This window comes from Atta colombica, unplaced genomic scaffold (genome assembly GCF_001594045.1).
Source record: "Atta colombica isolate Treedump-2 unplaced genomic scaffold, Acol1.0 scaffold55, whole genome shotgun sequence".
Taxonomy (NCBI): Eukaryota; Metazoa; Arthropoda; class Insecta; order Hymenoptera; family Formicidae; genus Atta; species Atta colombica.
Window position 1 is genome coordinate 2,046,289 of NW_017259545.1, and position 23,256 is coordinate 2,069,544.

Below are 23,256 nucleotides of genomic sequence, written 5' to 3' on the forward strand. Positions count from 1 at the left end.
CAACTCTTCTGTCAGTTACCGGGAGGAAATTTACTTGCATTCTGTACCTCAAGCACGACGCTTTTTTTAGAACTTACATAGAGAAAAATGTTCTGGTTAACGGAAAGAACCAATCACCGTCTGACCAGGCATTGTTCATTTCTACTGTGGCCTTCGATCACGAATAAAGATCGCAGTGGAAAAGCTCGAGGAGCCAAATATAACGCCGTTAGCTTTCGTACATTATGCAACTAAATCCATTTTTCATAGTTTCCGAATTCCTGGAGCGTAATCGCGAAATTGCAGTCCGTATGGAAAACGGATTTAGCGAGTTTCGGCAATCTCGTAAACACTCCACGGGAACTAGACTTTACATCAAGAGTCTAGCTCTTAACTAAGCACTCCCTTTCTCTCCTTTCAACCCTTTCCTGCGAAAGTCGATTATTCTCATGACTTCTCCCAACCGGCATTCCCATTACCTGAAAAAGGAAGTAGAGTTGGTATTAATCATGAAACATCGCCGCGCCGCGAAGTCGATGAACTTTAAGAAGATTTGGCACCACGCGCTTCTTATATCTCGACGTCTCCCTCCTACTTTCTCAACCGCCATTATCCAACATCGCTCGTTCTGCAGCTCCTATGGGAACAAAATGGGAGTGGATTCTACGGCAGCCGGCCAGAATGCGCAATGACGATTGTTCGGACCGAGGCGAACGACTTTGCGAAACGATGAGAGAGGTAGCTTCACAAGACGGGGGCGTAAGGATGGAAGATGATCCACTCCCGACCGAACTTTGAGTTTCGTTGAAAGAAGAGCGGCTTTTGTGTGCCCATTCGAAATCGCGCGGAACTACCGTGTTCCGCTGTGAGTCTTCCTTCCGGTCTCTCACTGAGTCTCCTTCCATTGATCTAAGTTCGGTGGTATCAGAGAAAAAGGAACTCGAGCGAACGAAAAAGACGAGGGGGACGGACGAATAATTCTTGGCGACTGGAGGATGGAAATCTATCGCGAAATAATGAGTTATGCACCATTGACTCTCCTCTACGCGTCGGGGAAAAGCCGTCGCGCCGCCTGTTCATGTTCATTTCTCTTTGTCATCGTAAGGAGAACCGCTACTCTCCCATATCTTAATGAATTCGGGAGGAAACAGCGAGTGAGGAACTGAGAGTAACGATCGATGTGGGATTAATTAAATTTAGAGAGAATTATGCGTCATTGAAATTTGCGATACAAAATTATTGTAACTTGTACACTGTAAAAAAAGTTACATGTAAAATTACAACTATTTTCCGTCTAATATAAAGTATATATTTACAGACACGACAGTATTAATTTTTTTTAAACACAACAATTTTATATATTTCTGAATTATGTCATTTTTACTTTATAATTTATCGTATCTAAATGATTTGTCATTTTAAATTTGTTCTTAAAAGTGATAAAAGATTAAAAAATATTTTTACATGTAACGAAATATTGGCTTCAGTTTCTGTCATCTTTTAGTCATCTTTTATTGAATACAAGATATCTTAGAAAGATTCTATATTAATGTAATAAGTTTTGCGAAAAAGAGAGGGAGAGAGAGAAAGAATTGTCGTGCACAGAAGACGAGAAGGATCGGAATAGGGAAAGGAGGTCAAAGGGGCCAAAAATCTATTGCAAAATAATAAGTTATCTCCCGACGACTTTTGCCGACGTGTCTTTCGCGGGTGGCTTCTCCCCGAGGTTACCTCATTATTTCTAACTGATGACGCCATAATTCAGGTTCTCGGCGACGTACAAGAAAATGGACTTCTCCGGCCTCGTCTTGCACTTTGCCGGAGCTCCTGTGCGACATGGCACCGTGTCTGGTTTTGCTATTCCATCCAATTAAATGCCTAATCAATTATCCCGCGGACGACGAGTTGCCGCCCTTTCTTGTAGATATCTTTGCAACCGCGCTCTTATGCAACTCATTATGATAAGGCATACGAATCTCTCATTGTTTGCGATTCTCGTTTTAAAGTGCATTGAATTAGTGTTAAAAATTCTTTACATCATCATCAACAAAAGTCTGGTAAAAAAAAACTTATTTAAAAAATGAATTCATACCGAAACTATCTATGATATATTACTTTATAATTTGTAAATTTAACGATTTGTTATTTTTTTAAAATTAAACTTAAAATTTTTTAAATTAATAAAATTATTAAACTTAAAAATTTTTTTATTTAATTTTTCTAATAATATTTATAACAATTTAAACTTATTATCACAATTTATTGTCACTTTGTTATTACTCAAGAGGATACAAATTAATTTTGTGCATATATATAACGAACTTTCTTTTCATTTGCAGTATCAATCAATTAATGCAATTAGACTGCTGTCTGAATGAATCTATTTAATTGCATTCTGCTGACTAAGTTTGTTATTGATACTAACAAACTACAATCAATTTTGCTTTCAGATTTCCGGACACTTACATAATACTGGACAATTCCTGGTATTCAGAGCAGACAGGGAGGCGAAGATACGAGTTAATATAACGGGTGGCCCTCTCGCCTATCACTATCAGTTTGAAGAAATATATATTCACTACGGAATGGATGATGGTCATGGTTCCGAGCATCGTATTAATAACTATGCTTTTCCCGCTGAAGTGAGTAGAACAAACAATATCAAAAGCATTCTGGCTAGTAGCACATTTTAATTGTACTTGAATTAGTAACAGTCAATTATATCGCAATATCGTTATGTCCAATAAAATCATTAACAAAATCTATATTTTAATGAAGTAATCGCATAATTAAATAAGCTGATTAATTTTAACAGAAAAATTGTATTTTAATTTATATTTTAATTTGGAAAGAGTGATGGTAAATTTCGCTTATTTTTTTGGACTTCGAATTTTAAACTTTTTTTTATTTTATTTATTGGTAAATAGTATGATTAGATTAGAAACATTAATCCCAGTAAAATTTTAAGATGAGCATTGGCACGGTTTCGAGGATACAAGGGGGTGAAATACCCCATCTGTGAAAGGCGACAAATGTCACTTTGATTCCATTTATCTCGGGGAATTTTCATGCTAGACGAAAACTATTCAATTATTTGAATCGGACGTAAAAAAATCCATAAGAAACGATATATTTCACTTCATTAAATATATATTTTATTCCTTGGTATGAACACTTGAAAAGTTTCGTGTATTTTCATGGGTTATGAAAAATCATCACTTTCATCCCTTCATATCTCCGAAATCATGTCTATGCTCATCTTCAAATTTTTCTAGAATTAATGTTACATCATAGTACTATTTGGCATAAAAAAAAGTTTGAAATTCGAGGTTCAAAAAATGGATGAAAAAACAGGTCTTTTTGCCATCACTCTTTTGTTAAATTTTTGAATAATTCATAAATATAAAATTGACTTTTTGTAGCAATCCCATAGATGTCCATTACATTTTTTGCAAAGCTGAGTACACGCAGGTTATTCTTAACGTTAATTCTTAATGAGAAAGGGATTAAAGAAGTTAATAAGTGAAAGAGAAATTATTTTTGCTAGATAATTGAATCGCAGATATGCGATGCCTTTAAAAGTGCTTGCACATTTTAACAGATAGATGCAATTCACAAAGAGAGAATCTATTTCGGAAATCAGTTTGAATGTTAATTATAAATCGATGCACTTTTCAGTACCCGCATCGCTCATAATGAATTCTTTTTTCCTTTTGGAGAAGCCATTATAGTAAAGTTATGTGAGGTAGTAATCGAAATTCATTTAAAAATTGATATGTAAAATGCGTTTTAAGTAATCGTTACATCGAAACAGCTGATTGCTAATGTATGCTTTGAAATCAATCACATTCAATTGATTTTGAAATCAATCCTTATTCAATTTGCAATAATGAAAAATTTGATATCGAAGTTAATATAAATATCCGCTTTTAGCACATTAATTATTGAAAAACAATTGATTCTCCAAAGTTAATGCGCTTTCCAATTTAATAAATTTTTCAAGTTTTCGCAAGTTAAATTTTATCGCCTAAAGTTCATACTTTCTTGGAAGTTTTGTATCTCATCTAGCAAGAACGTTCATTTAAGAAGTAATTGGTAGAATATCATTAAAGATGTTACAAGAATATATTGAATTTCATAAGAAATAAGTATACTTTGCAATGAAGTTGGTTAAGCAGAAACATTTTTAAGATTTGAGAGACATTCATAAGTTGGCGCAGTTATCTATGTTATTAACTAATTATATAGTTATCCTACGGCAGTATGCAAGTAAAACGATACTTACAACTGCAATCCCAGGTTTTCAGTTTCGGTAACCACAAACGCGCGGTACAGACAATCATGAAATTCTAATCATGCCATTATCCTAGCAATCGCTTTACAAAGCGACAAATAATTAGAATTATCATGTAATTTGCAGTTTGCCAATTAATTATAACCGCAATGCAGTCGGCGACCGCGTCTGTGACACGAGCACGCGGCGCTCACGACCCTCTCGTAAAACTCTACATATTGGCGTACGTGATTTTATTCGCGAATAAATTGTATGTAGAATCATTGCCGTAAAATGAGAGCGGAGGATGACCCGGGAATGACGATATAATTAATTGAAATTAATTACGAGCCGGCATCGTAACGAGACAAATTAAACATTCGATAAACGGGACATGCCGGCGGCCCAATTAACTATGACCCATTTATTTCTCTCGGAAGCAACTCATTCAATCTCCCATCTTTCCAATTCAATTTTCTTAAATCTATAAAATAATAGCCCAATCAGCCATTATTTATACGATAAAATAATAGCGCAATCAGCCATTATTTATACGATAAGTTCCTAAAAGTGGATGATGACTTTATTACTATTTTTGTTATTACTCTTTGAGATTGCAACACTATATTGTAATACATTTTCACGTTCTGCCAATTTTTCTATACAATTTTCTATAGATACAATTGTTATAAATGTAATCGTAAAAGATCCATTTAAAAATTTCTAAAATCCGCTTTGTGAAAAAATCGATATATGAAGAAAATAAGCGCGACATCGGATGATAAAAAATAGAAGCCAACCCGATATTCTTTGAAAGATAAATTGCGATGGAAAAATTCGCGGCGAGATGCAGCCGAACGGATTCCACACGAGCGCGGTATTACCAAGTCTGCTAAAAAATTAAACTTCCGAAAGCGCGCGAGCGTGGTTAAATCGGCGGAAATGCAATATCGATTAGTACTTCTCGTAAATACAGATCGAAGGATACTTTCCTATCCTTTTTTTCTTAATGACTAAAAAGGGCAGATTAATGAATCCGCGCAACCAGAGGTAATTATTGAGAATCGATAATCAAGAAGTCTAAATGCATTTGTAAGATGTCGAATCGATGATACGACTAACACGGATTTCTCATTTATTAAAACTCGGTATACATAAAATTCAATATACTAATAATAACCAACTTCCTGGTCGCAAAATCCCCTCAGACAGCGGTAATGAGTTACAAACATTAATGGTAATTTCATTTAAATACTGCAGACACTGTTAAAATAAACGAGCTTCTAAGTCGTAATAAATCGTTTATTTACAGTATATTACATATATTGATTTTAAAAAATGATAAAAATTTATTTATGTATTAAAATATATCATTTATTTAATTAATTTTAAATAGAAAATTAATTCATGCGTAGTTGTTTATTAACTGGAAATTGTAAAATTCATTTAAAAATATTATTATATTGGAAAAAGAGTTGCATTGCAAGTTTTTTGGTTGAATCTATTATAATTTTAATATAAAGTTGAAATAACCAAAATTCTGATTGATGTGTTCATTTTCAATCAGAAATCTTTCCTGGTATAAGCATCAAGAATCACTTTGATCGAATAAGATTCTTTTCGCTTATTTTTGTGATTTATTAGGTGTACAACTTTGCTTCCGCCGTTTTTTTCCGAAATTCGAGGCTTTATTGTAAAAAACTGGTTATACATTTATGATTCAAAGTATTGTCCATCGCTGGCCACTACTTTCTCCCATCTTTCGGGTAGCGTACGAATCCCGTGTCGAAAAAACTGGTCATCTTTTGAGGCTATCCACGAATCGATCCAATTTTTTATTTCTTCATAAGACCGGAAGTGCTGGTCAGCCAGGCCGTGTGCCATTGATCGAAACAAGTGATAGTTAGAGGGAGCAACGTCTGGAGAATACGGCGGGTGGGGTAGGACTTCCCATTTCAACGTTTCCAAGTATGTCTTGACCACTTTCGCAACATGGGGTCGAGCATTGTCATGCTGCAAAATCACTTTATCGTGTCTCTCGTTGTATTGCGGCCGTTGTCTTTCAATGCTCGGCTCAAACGCATCAATTGCGTTCGATACCGATCGCCTGTGATTGTTTCAGTCGGTTTTAACAGTTCATAATACACTACGCCGAGCTGGTCCCACCAAATACAGAGCATGACCTTGGACGTCAAAATCACCGTTCTTGAAGCGTTAAAATCACTCACGACACGTTCTTTCACTAATAGCGGCCTCACCATAAGTATTTGAGAGCATTCGATGAGCCTCAGCCGCAGATTTCTTCATATTGAAGCAAAAAAATTAAAACCTCTCGCAAATGACGAGAATTTGGCTCGTAAACTGACATTTTCAATCGAGAATAACTTGCAGACACAAATCGACTAATGTTTCTATGGGGTTATGTTGACAGATGTTCAAGTTTATTGTATGACGTCTATGATCTATTTATTTCGACCACCACTTACCGCTAAAGCCATCTATAGGAAAACGGCGGAAGCAAAGTTGTACATATATTAATATATTAATAAATTTTTTCCATTTATTATTATTATTATTATTACTTTTACTTTACATTAACGATTAATTTTATTTAAAATCAAATATGATCTTGCTTACTACTGCATTTTATGTAGAATTCAATTTGCGGAAATTCTGATAAAAGTAGCTTTTTATGAAATACATAAATGAATAAATGAAATAAATAAAAACAGAAGCACAAATAAAATAAATCTTTGAAATGAAATATAAACCATTTATTAAATAATTTTCCAGGGAAATGTTTTCTAATATTTTTTATTGTCAATAAAATAATATTATGATGGAATAATTTTTAAGATACTTTCTCGAGCTATTTTATAATATCGATAAAGCTATCTTTATTTAGAGATAAAACTTATTTTTCCAATTCGTTTCAAAAGCATGATATATAAGATATACGGAGAAAAATTCAAGGAATATCGATCTCATATATTCTTCCGAATGTGTGCATGTGATATCAGGCGCGATACGTGAATGGAAGAATGTTGAATACCATCTAGTTCAAGACACGAGGAATTTAGATATGCAGTTTCCGAGTTTTAGAAGTGTATTTTTATTTCGACGTGCACAAGCATCCGAATACATGGTTTCCATCTTGATATGCGGAACATAGATTTTCCAACAAATCGCGCGCTAAAGAAAAAGCACGCGATGTAGAATACGTACGTGTAAATCGTATTTTTTCCCTTTCTTTTCGGTATCTATTAAAATTCGATATGATTTAGTGCGCTACGAGAAGGGAGAGAAGGGTTACGAATGTATTGCTGTTTCGCAAGACAACCAGGAAAAGCGTCAAATATGGCTGGTCATTATATCCTTGCATCTCTGATGAGGAACGGGCTTTCAATAACATCGTGAATCAAAGCTAGTCATTTACCATCGCACGGTCTACCCACCCCTCTCGTCTAGCTTACGCCGTTCTTCTATATAGGACCGACTATGCGAGAGCATATGTGAATTAATTTGATAGGTGCAAGAAGAGTAGATCCCGTGTACTTTTCCATTTGCCGAATCGATCTCAACTGAAGGTTTCACTAAGTAAAGAAAAAGACGTCAAAATTATATAAAAAGAGGATTATTTTTGTAAGATAATTTTTATGAGATAAAACTTATTTTATGTAAAAGAATATGAGGGACTCTTGGAGAAGGAGAATCTTATTTTATTGCACATAAATTTTCTTAAAATTATTTTTTGCCAAATGCAGGATATTATTTAATTGATAAAGCATTCAGATATTTCATTTCCGAAGAATTTTAAGAGCCCTGGAGGTAGTCTGGAAAGGTGCGAATGTTAGGTAGATAAATATAACAGATGATAATCGCGCGGTGTATGACATTATAGTCAATAAAGAGAGCATAGCATGTTTATTGATCATTAATTCAGTACTCCCAGCGGGGAAAGCAAACACAATTACATTCGGCATCGGTACCCATGGTATATTATGCTAGGTACTGTACCATAATACCGTGTGTTCAATAAATGTTTGTGTATTTGATGACAAAAGTTATTCGCTTAATTTCGAAAGAGATCGCTTTCATTGAAACACTGGTATATACGGACCGTACTATAAAATTAAATATCAAATCGCGATCTCTGATCCGTCGTTCCTCGCGATAAAATCAATTATAAAATCAAAATTCTAATAATATATCAATGTAACTTCGCCAAGAATTATATAAAGTTCATTTTTTTATAGCTGGACTAATTTACATTTCGGTACTTGAGATGAAATAGGTGTATGTTTAAAATTTAGTGAAAGAAAGAAGGAAAGTTCTGATTTAGTGCAGGAATAAAGAATAAACAGATATCCATATAGATACATTTTTTTATTAGAAGTTTCACTTTTTAGCTCTTCCACACTAAGAAAAAAGTTGCTGTTGCAAAAAAATATTAGTTGATTCAACTAAATTCAGTAGTTACGGGTTATCAAACAAATATTTGTTAATTCAAACAAACAACATGTTGACATGATTCATATATATTTTAACTTAAATATATAAATACTTGAATCAAATAATTACTACGCATAATTAAATGCATAATTAAACGCAGTCAAGTTAAACAGATATAGATAGATTTGGATAGATATAAATAGATTTGGAATTTGAAAACGAGAAGAAAAGTTCTAGTGCAGAGATAAAAAACAAACTTTATATCCATATAGATTAGTTTTTTATCAGACATTTTATTCTTTAGCTCATTCACATTATTGCAAAGAAATAAACATTTTTTATTGATGATCCATCAGACAGAGCTAACAGTTCCGTGCGCGGCTATGTGCACTGCACAAGCACGTTGCACGATTTGCATTCAAATGTAACAGTGGTGTCGTTAGCGGCAACGGCGCGTTAAAAAGCTGGGCGATTAATCAGCGGCGGTGAAGGGCTCCGTACAGTTCCTTGGCGTCAAAGGGATGCGAATAATTCAAGCTGTAGCGGCGGCATCTTGGCCGCGTAAACACTTGATGGCAGGGTACGCTGAATCACGGTTCTAGGCGTCGGCAGCGTGCATAATGAAATCTGCATTAATACGTGTGCTTGGAAAGCCCAGGGGAAGAGAGAGACTAGCGGTCATGTACTAAGCAGGGGCGGGTTGGCGGTTTGATACGGCGGTTAGGCGACTGGGGGACTGAACGTTGGTTTGGGGAGGAAGGCTCGGTCTGAAAGCCCTAGCCCAGGAGGACAAGGGGATTCCAAGAGCCACGACACTCGAGCGAGTCTGACCCATTACCAGCGTGTTTGAGGGACGAGCCGCTTTGATGCCGAAAGCCTACTCGAGGAGCAGCTGATGGAGTGCCTCGAGTACGCGCTCCTCGAATGGGGTCTCCGTCTCTCTGTCCCTCTCGCGCGTCGCGAAACGGATGTCCAACGCGAGTACTACTATCCACTCGGCCGACAGGGCCCTGTCGAGACCGTTCGCGAATTTATGGCCGTGCCCGGCCAAATTGGGCGAGACCGCGCGCGTTGCGTGTTATTGTTCGCCATCGATCACGCAAGAAACGTCGATGCGATTTTACTCAATACGTCTTTGAGATCGAGTTAGAAGGGATTTACTCAGAAAATGTGATGTGCAACGAATATAGATCGAATATAGATCCATAGATCTGAACTTAAAAATAATATATATACGAAAAGAAAGATTTTGCTGAAGTATTTAAAAATTTATGCTATAAGCAATTTCGTAGCAAGGAAAATTTTGCAAGTTACGTTCAGTTTTTATACTAGCTAAAATTTAAGCTTGATGAAGAAAATAATTAAAACTTTACTGCACCGATAATTTGCTAATTAAAAGTTTCCTATTTTAATTAAATTAGGTCTATTTACATACACGTAAATGATAAAATGCTATCTTATCGTTTTTGTTTTTTATAGATAAATATTTATCTTTAAAAAAGAAAATGTCAAGAGATCTTATTATCGCACTTGTTTATTATTAATTTTTAGATATCTAATTATCAAATGAATGCGTTGAAATGGAAATATTAGATGAATTTTGCTACATGATATTTTCTCTCTTTTGTCCTCTTTCTTTGTTATTTTCCTTTTTAAATACGTTTCATGAGTTATTATTTTCCGCGCGATTTAATTTAATTTAAGCAATCGATTAATTTTGGCGCCAAAACTGAAACAGAACGGTGGCAGTGCAAATGCGACGTAGGATACCGAGGGTCCTTTTGATAGGAACGGCACGCTGACAGCCGGTATACCCGCTAATGGTCAAACAACGTGGCACGGGATTCGAGTGCTATGATTATGCCACCAGAGCGTACACAAATTGACAGGCATAATTGGTTTAATTTCTGCATGGCGTCCAGCCCATGGAACGCGGCCGTTCGGAATTGTCTAGAAGGACACTAATACCTTAGCCACCCATCGTTACCGGTGCACTTTATCACGCAAATGGTTCTTGCAAAGATGACAAAATTTCCTTAAACGTTAGTTTACATTTAGAGTTTATTTACTAATTAATTAATGACCGTCATTGATCATTTTAATATCTATTATTATAATTAGCAATTAAACAGATTCTTAGTAGAGAACAGCTTGTTAATAGAAGAAGATCGCCGATATTAACACACTACTTTGTTTCTGGATAATATTTTGTAAACAAAAGTTAAAAGTTAAATTTTAGGAAAATAAATACAAACTAAAAAGTGTTTTTTATCGGATAATATAACAGTTTTTATAACACTTTATAAAATTTTGCAATAATTGAACTAAGATAAGTAAAAATTAGTATCTGACAAAGTGAGCTCCAAAACTGACACATTAGGCAATAATGTTATATATTTTTATTCTTTTTCTTTCACATTTATCTTTACAAAATATTTATAAGTGAATATATACAAAATTTTCTAGAATTTTTTCACTTCTATGTTTTTCGTTCATTTATAATATGTGCATACTTTATGTTGTTTGAAAAAACAGATCATATTGTTATCAACATTAAAAAAGTGCAATAGTTAATTTCCAAGAAATAAGAAGGTATCTCTTTAGGAAATCTATCAATATCAATGATTTTTCATTACGAAATCGTATACATATTTTTTACGAGAAATTAAAACGATCAAACAATAGAGAATAGTAATAAACTTCATGTAATTATTTAATACGTTCGTATTATTGTAATGTTATATTTATATTTCACAGTAACTTTTAGGAACTCTCCTTCAATCTGTTAATTTTTCAGCTTCGTCATTAAGTTTACAGCGGAACTCTTTTTAGGGAAATGTGACTGCGGGTCACGAGCGCGTGCTAAACGTATGGCGGAATAAAGGGAAATCCGAAATGGTAGCGTATATTCATTTAATTATTCGGTGCAGAGCTTTAACTAGTCGAGAGGCCCTAGCGCGCGTTTCCGTAATTGTAGTGGTCGTTTATAGTTGAACGACCCTCGTCGCGTCGCGATTGTGTGTTGTCACGAGCACCACCCTTACTTCCGGTTTGTACTAAAAGGTCACCGGCGCTCTGGGGCCGAAGAGGGAGAGCAGTGCTCTCTCAGCTTTTTTTTCCCCACACATAAAGCCTTCCATCGTTCCTGTCATCGTGACTCTCGGCGGGATGCCGCATCTCGACGTCTACTTTGAACATCATTAAAATTTTACAACGGCCAGTGTTGCGTGTATGCCGAGAGTGGGCATTTCTAACTCCGATGAATAAATTAATAATCGTGATATTGATCCGACTTAATTGGATCGTGGAATGATGTAACGAACGCTTGCTCCGCTTCGGAAACTTATTAATTAATTTTGTGTTTACACTACATCATTATATACGTGCATATAATTTTTTTAAACTGGAACTACACGGCCTTCGAACACACGCAAATGTGTACGTTATTTGCCTTTTAATAAAATATCTGCAGTTCTCTCGAAATGTTATAATTGATTTAATTGAAACGAAAACCGCTGGCGGTAATCGACGGCGACTGCCAGCCATTGTTGTAAGTGTTATAAATATGATATTTGAAATGATGGGGAAATTGGAATATATATTGCAGAAAACGTTTTTCTTCCTCATGTTGACGTGGACTGACCTGAAAATGCGATAGCCGAAAGCCCTGGACAAACAGAGATAGACGATAATCCGCGCGTCGCAAAGAAAGGCTTTTTACACGCCGTTCCACGGGGTTAACCATATTAACGACGCTAAAACATAATTAGCAATAATTTGAAAGTATAATCCCTCGCATTCAATTAACTGCCGACGCGATATAACGGGCATATCCGTAAAGCAACGTAACGCTTGGACGGTAATGGAGTACTTGGCGGTTTTTCAAGCAAAATGACGCAAGACGCATCTACATATGAATAGTAGGAATTCTCAGACGGCTGTGTGCACACGTATACGCATCTACATATTAATGCACGCGTATCCCGGCATGTATTGTCACGTCGCTGTGTCCGTATAGAGCGTATAGGTATACGTGTCTGTGCAGCCGGCACTCGTGGGTTAATATAGAGCCGCCGGGTGGAAGGGTCGATGGTAAGGGGATGGCAGCGCAGCATTACAGCTGTATATCTATCACAGTAGAATAGAGCATTGTGCTAGAAATCGTGATGGCATGCCCATAGGCCGCAAGAACGCCATAAGCGCACCCCCTAATGCGTGAATTATCCTTGATGCATGTTCTCGCGAATCTGGGAAAAAGTAATGACGCAACGTGAGATCGCAATGGTAATTTTGCGTCGAATAGTAAAAACGACCAACGTTTGGCGTAGTCTTAGTCCTATAATCGGTATTTGCGGATCCAGCGGATATTTCCCTCATCCAGTAATCCATGAACATTTTTTTCAATTAGATCAGCATTTTTCTTCAACTCGATACTTTAGAGAGAGACAGAGAGAGAGAGAGAGAGAGAGAGAGAGAGAGAGAGAGAGAGAGAGAGAAACGCATTTTTTAAACCATCTCACTCTTCTAAATCGATAGTGATAATTTCATAAAAATGCGCAGTCTGTTCTTATTTTGTGTCAAAAAAGGAATAATTAATCTATGAAAAATATGAATTTTTTTTTTAAGACACTTATATTTAATGAATTTGTCAGTTTGAGTTTTAGGAGATCTTGCTTAAAAAAATGATTTGATAGATTTTACAATATTATTATTGTAAAAATATTATTGTAATAATATTATTGTAAAAAAAAAATGATTTGATAGATTTTACAATATTATTATTTAATTCATCCATCAAAAGTTAAGACTGTTTTATTTATAATGTGCGATATTTCATCTATTTCTGTTCATTTTAACCTATACATTATCTTTTACATTAAAAAATTGATTTTTGTGAATGTATAAGCATATGGAGAAGATAAAATTTCAAAATAAAATATTCAAACGTTTCATTATTCTGATTTGATATGATTTTGCTACTCTTCAATCGACAATATTGAATTTTTTAATAATTGCAATATGACATGCTGCTGTTCTTATTAAGTTTATCGGAGCACGAGTTTTAATCTACTTATTTTATTGGCTACGGTTTATTTGCTTACGGCTAATCGTTTGTTTCGTCCTGTTGCACATACACTGCAATATAGGATTAAATTGTACATAATACGAAGCTTAAATCTTCTGTAATTATAATTACCATTCGGAGAATTGAAGCGAAAAATTAAGAGTCGATAAGTCCACTTTATTTTCAATCTTTAATTTGTTGAACAAGGATTATATTAACAATGTATTATAATTTGCTACTCATAATAATATTCTGTTGAATCGAGGTATTTTAATTCTTTGATTGCAATTTATTTATATATCCTGACTTTGTATTTTATCATTTGGTTTCCGTGTCAATTTATGGAGAAAAAAAAAGGTCCATTCTAAATTTGATATTTTATAACTGTTCACCGAGCATCCCTCATATAAACGATCTCGTCTGTCCCGAGGTGCCGATTTTTCAGTTTAGTACGTTCCCCTCGCGATGGCACTCGCTGATTTCACACTTGATGCACCCAACGAATGAACCGCGCGTATCGAATATTCATATCGGCCGTGACTCGCAGGGCGTTATCACACCTGCTACCAAAGTACAGGCACGGCGCTGAAAGAACGTGTATAACGCTATGAATACGAGAGCGTATCAATTAAGGGAAAAATAGATTTCTCTTTTATCTCAACGCTTATGATTTGATTTTCGTAGATCTGGATTTATCGAAAAATTTTTCTTTTTTCTTTTTTTTTTGTAACGTATGAATGTGCTATAGAGAAGTGGCTGGTTAAAATAAAGTCAAATCCCAGCTGAAGTGAGTTTTTCGCAATAAGCTATTTACAGATTTTTAGGATGCTATTGTTATAAATCGACGAACAAGTAATTTAATTGTGAAATTATTCTATACAATCTAATTGAATTGTATTTATATATTTATCATATGAATATTAAGTACCAAGACCTGCTCTGACTAAAAATAGCTTTCTTCTCTCCTATTTGTGTTTAAAACAGAAGTTTATACATTCGATGTAGTTAATACAGGAACTGCTGCTTGCGAAGGCGATGGGGACTGTTTGTAATCAGATCCGGACAAAGTTTGCATACGAGACAATTTCGTGTGTCCAGTCGGGTAGCTTGCATTGCAACTGCAAGATAGCCTCGTGCAAGTCCAGGCCAATAGGTTAACTAGTGTCGTCGGATCAGTTGCTATTACTGCTATGCCGGTGTCGTATATGTACAATGTCGTATCGAATTACTGTAACATAAAATAAATCTGATATTGCATATTCAATATCAAAAGAAAATCGAAAAGCAGAGCAAACAAAAGTCAAGCGCAATTATAGTGGAACACAAAATTAAATCAGTTATATTTAGAGATATAAAAACTTGCATATTCGCTAAAACTAGCTATATTCAATATGTAAACTGTAAAATATTTTTTAAGAACTAAGACGTGTCCAATTACTCGCGTTCTTTTTCACTAAAATTTTACTTTTTCAGTAATTATTCAGTAATTATTTTAATGATGTATGTCGAAAATTGGGCGATTCCTCTCTTTACATACAACATGATAAATACACAGTGGAATAATTTTTTGTTTCTCAACAACAGGTATTTTTTACTGGGCTTTTACATAAAAAAAATATGCCTTTTAAAAAGCTTCATTGTTCTTCAATTTTTAAAAACTCTGCTTTGAATTTTTTATAATGTATAATAAGTTTTGTAGTATAATTAATGCAGTATAAGAAATTTAAATATCTTTTTACAATATATGAAAATTAATGTAATAGTAAAGCCATCTTTTATACATATATTATATATAAGCCAACTCTTTTATTATACATATACAATTTTAAGTGGTATTAAAATAAAATTTAAAATTAACACATATTTAAAGTAAAAGAAAAAAAGTTATAAATTATTTGTAGAATTTTTTAAAAATGAACTCATTGACTTCTTAAAATCTATTGGCGATGGAATCATTTTTAACTTTATATTCTTTTTTAATAGCTAAAAATACATAAGAATCAATCATTCAGATGTTGAGAAACAGAAATACAATAACTATATATAATTATTTTTACGGCAAATTATATTACTTAAATTATGACGTTATTTTCTCAAGTGGGATATCGTAACATATAAATGATCTCTTTATGAAGTTGGTATAGTATTTTTTGTTAATCCGTTTCTCGACGATTAACTTCAGATGCACGTAAAAATTATCTTCAGCGAGACTGTCGCCGAAATCGCTTAAAGAGAGGATAATGCGTTTACCAAATGCGCGACTGTGTTTGCGGGCTCATCGTAGTCTTCGTAGAGGGTAGTGATTATGCTCTAGTGGCGGGCAAAGTGGCGGGTAAAGCACGAGAAGGCGGTCGTGAAGGAGGCATCGGGTCGGGATGAGAGGCAGAGTGCAGAAGATACGTCGAGATCGGATGGTACACGTGAAGTGAAGGTGCTCAGAGGAAGAGAAGGCCAGCTCGGCACTTCGCGGGTTACCCGCGGTGAATTCCGAATTTCCAGGGCGTAGCAAATTTCAGAAAGCTTGGCTATATACCGCCTTGGCTCGGTCGTCAAGTAGGATTTTGCTCGCCCGTGACAACGAATTTCGGGATCGCCGTGTAGATAAGAACCGCAGAATTTTATCCCGGCTTGGGATAATGGAAGGACGAAGGGAGGCACGTCGTATTTCTGAATAAAAACTCATGCCTGAAAAACGTAAAAAAGAATGTCAGTGGAATGTCTTTTATTTGTCACACAGACTATTCTACTTCTTTCTTAACAAATATCATTTGTTTTTTTATATCACGCAAAAATTATGTACAGGTAACAGTTTTTATTACGCATTCCTGCGTAATAAATTTAAAACGTTATGTAATTTTTACATAGTCTTTAGCGCACACACACAAAACTATTTTACTAACATTAAGTTAGTATGCTCGTGTTCGATATTTCGATACAAAACAGAATTTCGTATGCTGTATAAATTATTTCGGATAAAAGGAAAGAGGCTTAAAACATGAAAGATATTTTTAATGTAACTTTAATACTCAGAATAAAGTTGTTACGATCTATATCAACGATAATATAATGAGCATATTGAAAGCTAATTTGTCGATAGAACGCTTCTTAATAACAATTTTTCTTTTCGGTCTTTTTGATTGGTAGTAGAAGATGACCTAAAAGAAAAAGGTTACTAGGACAGAATCCTATCTATTAACACTATCAATAGTAAAAAATATTTGACTGCTTTAACTTTAATAAATTGAAATTTATTCTGACATGTAATTAATTATAAATATATTCGCATCACATATAAAATTTATAATTGCAAATCTTTAAATTTATTATCAGATACTTTAAGAAAAAAGAGATAAAAGTATTGATTTTTTAAAGGCTTGAGTATTAATAATACTAAAGCTTTAAATAACTAATCAATACGCATAATTAAAATGATTAAATTTTATTATTTAGAATGTATTGGTAAAAATTGTAATTAAATACTTGATTTTCCTTATAAAATCAGTCGTAGAGTCTTGAAATATATTCGTGCATTAAATTTCATGAAGTTTGAATGAATGCTCCCTGAACTCTCCACAGACTGCTGTTTTCGTACCTAACTTCCACTTCTGTTTACCCGCGATAAATATTGAAACTTTCAGTTTGCATGTAAAAACCGTCAATCAAACGTCGAAATAAGTCACTTTGCTGATTCACATAATTTCTTCTTTCTTAAATTCCTTGTTGGAAAGTTAGGTCGATGGAATTAACTTCATTTCCAGTTTCATTATTATGTTTATCTTAGAGGCTCAAATTAAGATAATAGAAAATGAGCAAATTAAAGAAAAATTAATCGACACATAAAAGTGCATAAATGTGTATTTAGCAGAATGATCAATGATTTCAATGAGAACAAGTATTAATTTTTTATCAATATTATGGACTTTTATTATGGATTTTTAAATAGAAGAATCGATTTAAATATCTGGCATAATATTATTACATGTCTATAAATGTTTACATATGAATTGAAAATTAATGAATTTCAAAACTTATTAATATGCATATATTTTCCTTAATTTATTCTTGTCAATATTAATAAATTGCCATCTATAGATGATATTTTATCTAATCGAAATAGAATTTTGATTGAATTTAATTATATTTGGTTGTGTGAAATAGAATTGCATTTGAAACACGATATACAATTTTTGAATGTCTAATCAAAATTCTATTTCGATCAAATGGACTATCATCGATATACATGATAGTTTATTGATACAATATCGACAAGCGAGAATGAAATTATAAAAAGTGCTTTTGTATTGAGCTTTTAGATTATAATAAATTTTGTATTAGTCTTTTTTTTTAATTGAAACAGAATCACATTTGAAATGATATGCAATTTTTTTGATTGCATGATGAAAAAAGAGAAGGAAAGAGCGAGAGAAATTCCTTCTTCGATGAATGAAGAAGTTACTAAGAGAAAAATATATCTTGCTAAAAGGCAGAAACGATGAGAGAACGCTGTACTGAAGAAAGGGGAGCGGTCGGTACGAAAGAATTTTACGAAAATGAGAAGAAGGAGAGAATCTTTCTTATTCCTAGTAGTACGAGTCGTACTTTGATCAGACGCAGTGGATTTACACTCACTCTCAGCAATCCTCCCGCTTCTTCTTGTCGCGTCGCCTTATCTTTTTCTTTCTCACATCGTTCTCTTATCCCTCCTTCTTCACATCCTTGCCCCTATCTGTCGCGCTGTAGCAGCATATCCTGGCGCCTTTGAAGAAGAACTCGCGCGTCGCGGACATTTTAGATGCCTTAGGCACAACCGGAAGTGCCGTTGCAATGCCATTACCTGCAGAAAGAAACAGATATACGGATACGATAAAGAAGGACAGGATGGTAAGAAAACAAAGAGGGAATTATGAAAAAGAGAGAGAGAGAGAGAGTGAGAGAGAGAACGCGAGAGAGAGGGGGGAGAGGGGGGGGATGAAAAGGAGGGAGAGAGGAAATATTGTAAAGAAAAGCGATCGCGACAAAATCCTTTTCTTCGCGAGAAAGACACGTACACGTCGTCGGTGTCTTTTCTGCGCCTTATCCAGCATACGGAACTTATAGCATGTGACATTCGCAGGAAATGAGACACGAAACGAGATGTATGTTCCAAAAACAAGATACATTTTACGAGCGACTTGGTTTCCATTTCTCTATAAACTGAACGCTACTTTCCTGTGTGCACGCGATAGATCTCATCTTGCAACTTACCTGCATACAGTTATTCGTGCAGATTTTTAAAACAATAAGTCGTGATCCTTGTTATTAAATCTTGTTGCAGTTGCAACGAAAAAAAACATTTGTTGTAACAATAATACATATCTGTATTTTATATATATGGAAAATACGAAGGCAGAGGTGAAATGTTAAAAGTGAGATATGATCAGGTATCGAAGAAAACTTTATTCTCGCAAAAGTTCAATATTTCTATAAAAAGTGTGCATACTATGAGAGAATATTTCCGTTTACTAAAAACGAAGATTCTAACGTAAGAAAGTGCACAAAAATGTCAAAGGAAAAGTGCATCCACATATGGTATGCGCTTAAGAATCTTGGTGCCTCTGAAGATTTATATACTCGCGTAAGAATGTGATTTAATAGGTATGTGTTCGATAAATATTCTTGGAATATTTATTCAAGGCATAAAAGACGGAACCAAATATACCTCGAACATGCAGATCACATTCTGGAATCTTTCATCGTTTTCTTCAATTTTTAACAATATCCAGCGTATATAAAGTTAAGAATTTATAAAGGCAAGAAGATATAAAAGATTTAAATATGAATCTATTTATTTCTTAAAACATAAATAAAATAAAGAACGATGTTAAAAAGAGATCGATTTTGCTCAAAAAAGAAATAATTTTTATAGATTTTGACCTCCTGATAATATGATAAAATCATTAATGTCTTTTATAAAGAATTCTTATTTATTACCTGTATTTAAAACTTAATATTTAATACATCGAAGGTTTAATCGTTTAATTAGCTGCAGTAAAGTCGGCAATGGTCGACCAGAGACGTGATTGCAGCGAGTCGATCTCAAGAGGAGATGAAGCATGGTGAAACGGGAGGACGTCGCGTCGTCGGGCACGAAATGTTCCGGAATCTAAACTCTAAACTAGAGAATTTGTTCGTGCAGAGACGGAATTTGTCGGCATGATCGCGTTGCGGGAGATACGATTATGCTCACAGCACGATTCCACCGGGAAGTAATTTCTTTGTGGTTTTCTGTTGCAGATACAAGTCTATGGCTTTAACGCCGAACTGTATCACAACATGAGTGAGGCACAGCATAAAAGTCAGGGGCTGGTGGCGATTTCGTTAATGGTGCAGGTGAGTGAATTTCCTATCGACGAAAGTTTCGTCCATTTTTCAAATTGTTTAAGTCCGCAAAAAAGTTTTTCGCACGTAATTTCCTTCGCTATAAATTTTTATAGTCATTTAATCTTGCGCGTCATTAATAAAAACGTAAGTAATTAAATCGCTCAGATATTACCTTTCAATAGAATCGAGAATGCATACAGCCATATCCAAAATTACTAGGCATTTTTTAAATTACATAACTCTTAGTATATAGATCAAAATAAATACGACAAATTTATTAACATATTTGTTTATTAATAAATTATTGCTATTTAATATTTTATTACATTTGTTTCATGACTTCTGCAAATTTTTTTTTATAAATTCTTTAATAGTTCTTTGCGGTGAATTTCGCACGTTATTTCTTTATTCTTTTATAATCGCAATTCCTAAGTCTTATTTTGAAAATTTCCGATTATGAATTTTTTTCTTTAAAGTGGGCCCATATTTAATCGATTCGATGTCAGGATTTTGTAAATCGCCAATTTATGACTTTAATCCTATTTTTTTTAACCATGTCATACTAGTATAACATGTATAAATATAGTTACGCAATAAATTCCAAGAAAATATACACACATGGATCGCAACTAATTCCAAGAAATTATTTAAAAAAAAATAATGTGTTATTTTTTAGATAATTATTAATTAATAGAAAATCCGATTACTTTAGATACGGTTGTACGATTCTGGAAAAATAACTGAATTAAAATTTTATAACATTAACTTTAAAATTTCGTGAGCTTTTTGAAAATTAAAGAAATCAAGATTAAAAAATGATTAATACTGTTAAAGTAATTATTTTTATTTCGCGCTGTATCTACATGAATTCATAAAAATATCCGTTCAATATATCAAATTCGGTATTTAATTGAATGCAATAAATCCGACAACGGTCGACGAGGCGTACGCGTATAATTGATATATATATATACCATAATCAATTAACATCATATATAGCAACGTAATTATTAAAAAATATACACGTTCAAATTCATTTACATGATTTATCAGTTTCTAACTAAACCCCATGTTTAGTTAGACGAACGATCCATGTAAATTGATAATTATGTTGGCTCTTAATATCATTCCCATCCCTCTACTCTTGTCAAGCCATCGTGTTATGGTGAAGCCGTTTCTAACAGGACGCATATCGTGATACTAACTTTCTAAACTTCGGACCACACTTAGCTTCCCCTTATAAGTGCATTCGGCGTATCAGAGATTACGGTAGTTAGCACGTAACAGACGCTATGTAGTCTCGCTAACAACGCTTGTCTTGTACCGAACATTCGATTATGTTGATTTTCTCGAATTCGCTAAACTATGTTTTTACGAGAATTTTCGTCGAAATTATACATCTAAATTAATTGCTAGAAAAAATAATTTGGTACATGATAAATTTTGATAAATTTTATAACATTTCATGGAAAATAATACACTGAGAGAAGGATGTAACAAATGTTTTCGACACGAATAAAATAACTTTAGGGAAAATCGAAAATATATAAAATACTCTCAAAGTACGCGCGTGTGTATTACAGGTGAAGTTTTCCAAACGAGCATTAATTACATCACGGACGAGGATGAACATTACCTGTTATTTTTTCAAACAGCAAACCCTTCAGCAGTCCCGGCACGTTTCTAACTAACAATATCATTATTATAGCATAATCATTTCGGTCGGAGGCTACGAGCAAACACGTGGTAAGTTTTCCAAGACGCGCGGCGTTTAACGCAGGAATAAATTTCGAAGTTTTGAGAAGACCTTCTGGTCGACTAAAGCTATGTCGTGGCTCTCTTTTATCCTTTGTTTGTTTCTCTCTTCCACATCTTTTCTTATCACATCCTTGTCGGTTCGTTCCTTGTCATTTCACTCGGTAAAAGCCGAATCATACTTCAAGATCGTTCTTTGTAAAACAGACAGTCGCGATGATTACACCCGCTAGGTGAGAGCACACAAATCGATAAATCAACAAATCATAAATTTTAATTTTATGTAATTTTGTTTGATAGATTTTTATTCACTAAAAGACATAATTCTAAAATTGAATTTTAATATTACGAGGTATAAATCATAAAGAAAGATTTTTTTTAAATAATTTCATCTAGATGCAACGATGACGAATTGTCTTAGGATTATGTGTTAATACTTTAATAATATAACAAAATTGTTAATGTGGATATAACTTCAACTGATATACTGAAACGTGACACAAAATGTAACACGATATTGTAAATATAATTTTAGAATTATTTTACAAATATTTACACATACATGTATACGTATACAATAAATACTTGTAATATAATATAATTAAATTAACATGTACAAGATCACGTTACATATTGTATAGCATTTCACTGCGCAGCATCATATATTTGTATTTTTTACAATAAATGAATTTGCTATTATATTTTTTCTTTGCATGGCAAATCGGATATATAAAATGTATATATATGTGTGTGTGAAGACTAAATCAGTGGTATCGATATTGGTGATCAAAGCAGACGCGATTTTAATATCATGTCGAATCGTTTTCCGTTCGTATTTTCCTCTTCAAATAACGGATTTATTATCGCGAAGCAATTATTTTGCCTCAACGCTCATGGACCGCTTTCTCGAGAGCTTTCTTCGGATCATCTACAAACTCCTTCAATAGAAATATTATGTTGTATTCTTCTTTCGAGATTTTTCGCTCTCTATATTTTTTGCTGATAAAAATATACCTTTACATCATTTGCACAAATGAAATTAATGAATACAAACATAATTAATGAATAATAAATTTGTTTTAATCTGAAAAATTCAAATGTCAATTTTTTGTGCTATATCTCGATAGATAATACATGTATCACGAAATTGAAAAAGGAAGAAATCTTTTCAGATTAATTTATACAAATTAATTTATAATATTCAAAAATGGGGGAGAAAAATTTCGCCAAGCTAGAAATTTCAAAGGAATTACAATTTTTTTTTTAAATTAACACATTGTCATTTCTTTTAACAGGCTTTTATGAAATAACATCCCGTTAAATAGAATTAGCCACAAAACTATGTGTTTATTAAATATATATATACAATATA

The 23,256-nt window shown here is 33.8% G+C and overlaps 1 protein-coding gene across 2 annotated transcripts in view; it reads left to right on the forward strand.

Annotated features, from left to right (window-relative positions):
- LOC108691908 (carbonic anhydrase-related protein 10) overlaps positions 1 to 23,256 on the forward strand; it is a 166,477-nt gene that overhangs the window by 117,055 nt on the left and 26,166 nt on the right. For both annotated transcript variants that reach the window (XM_018199862.1, XM_018199863.1), the window contains exons 4-5: positions 2,430 to 2,621; positions 20,043 to 20,138. In XM_018199862.1, coding sequence (XP_018055351.1) covers positions 2,430 to 2,621; positions 20,043 to 20,138 — 288 coding nt within the window. The remainder of the gene's footprint in view (positions 1 to 2,429; positions 2,622 to 20,042; positions 20,139 to 23,256) is intronic.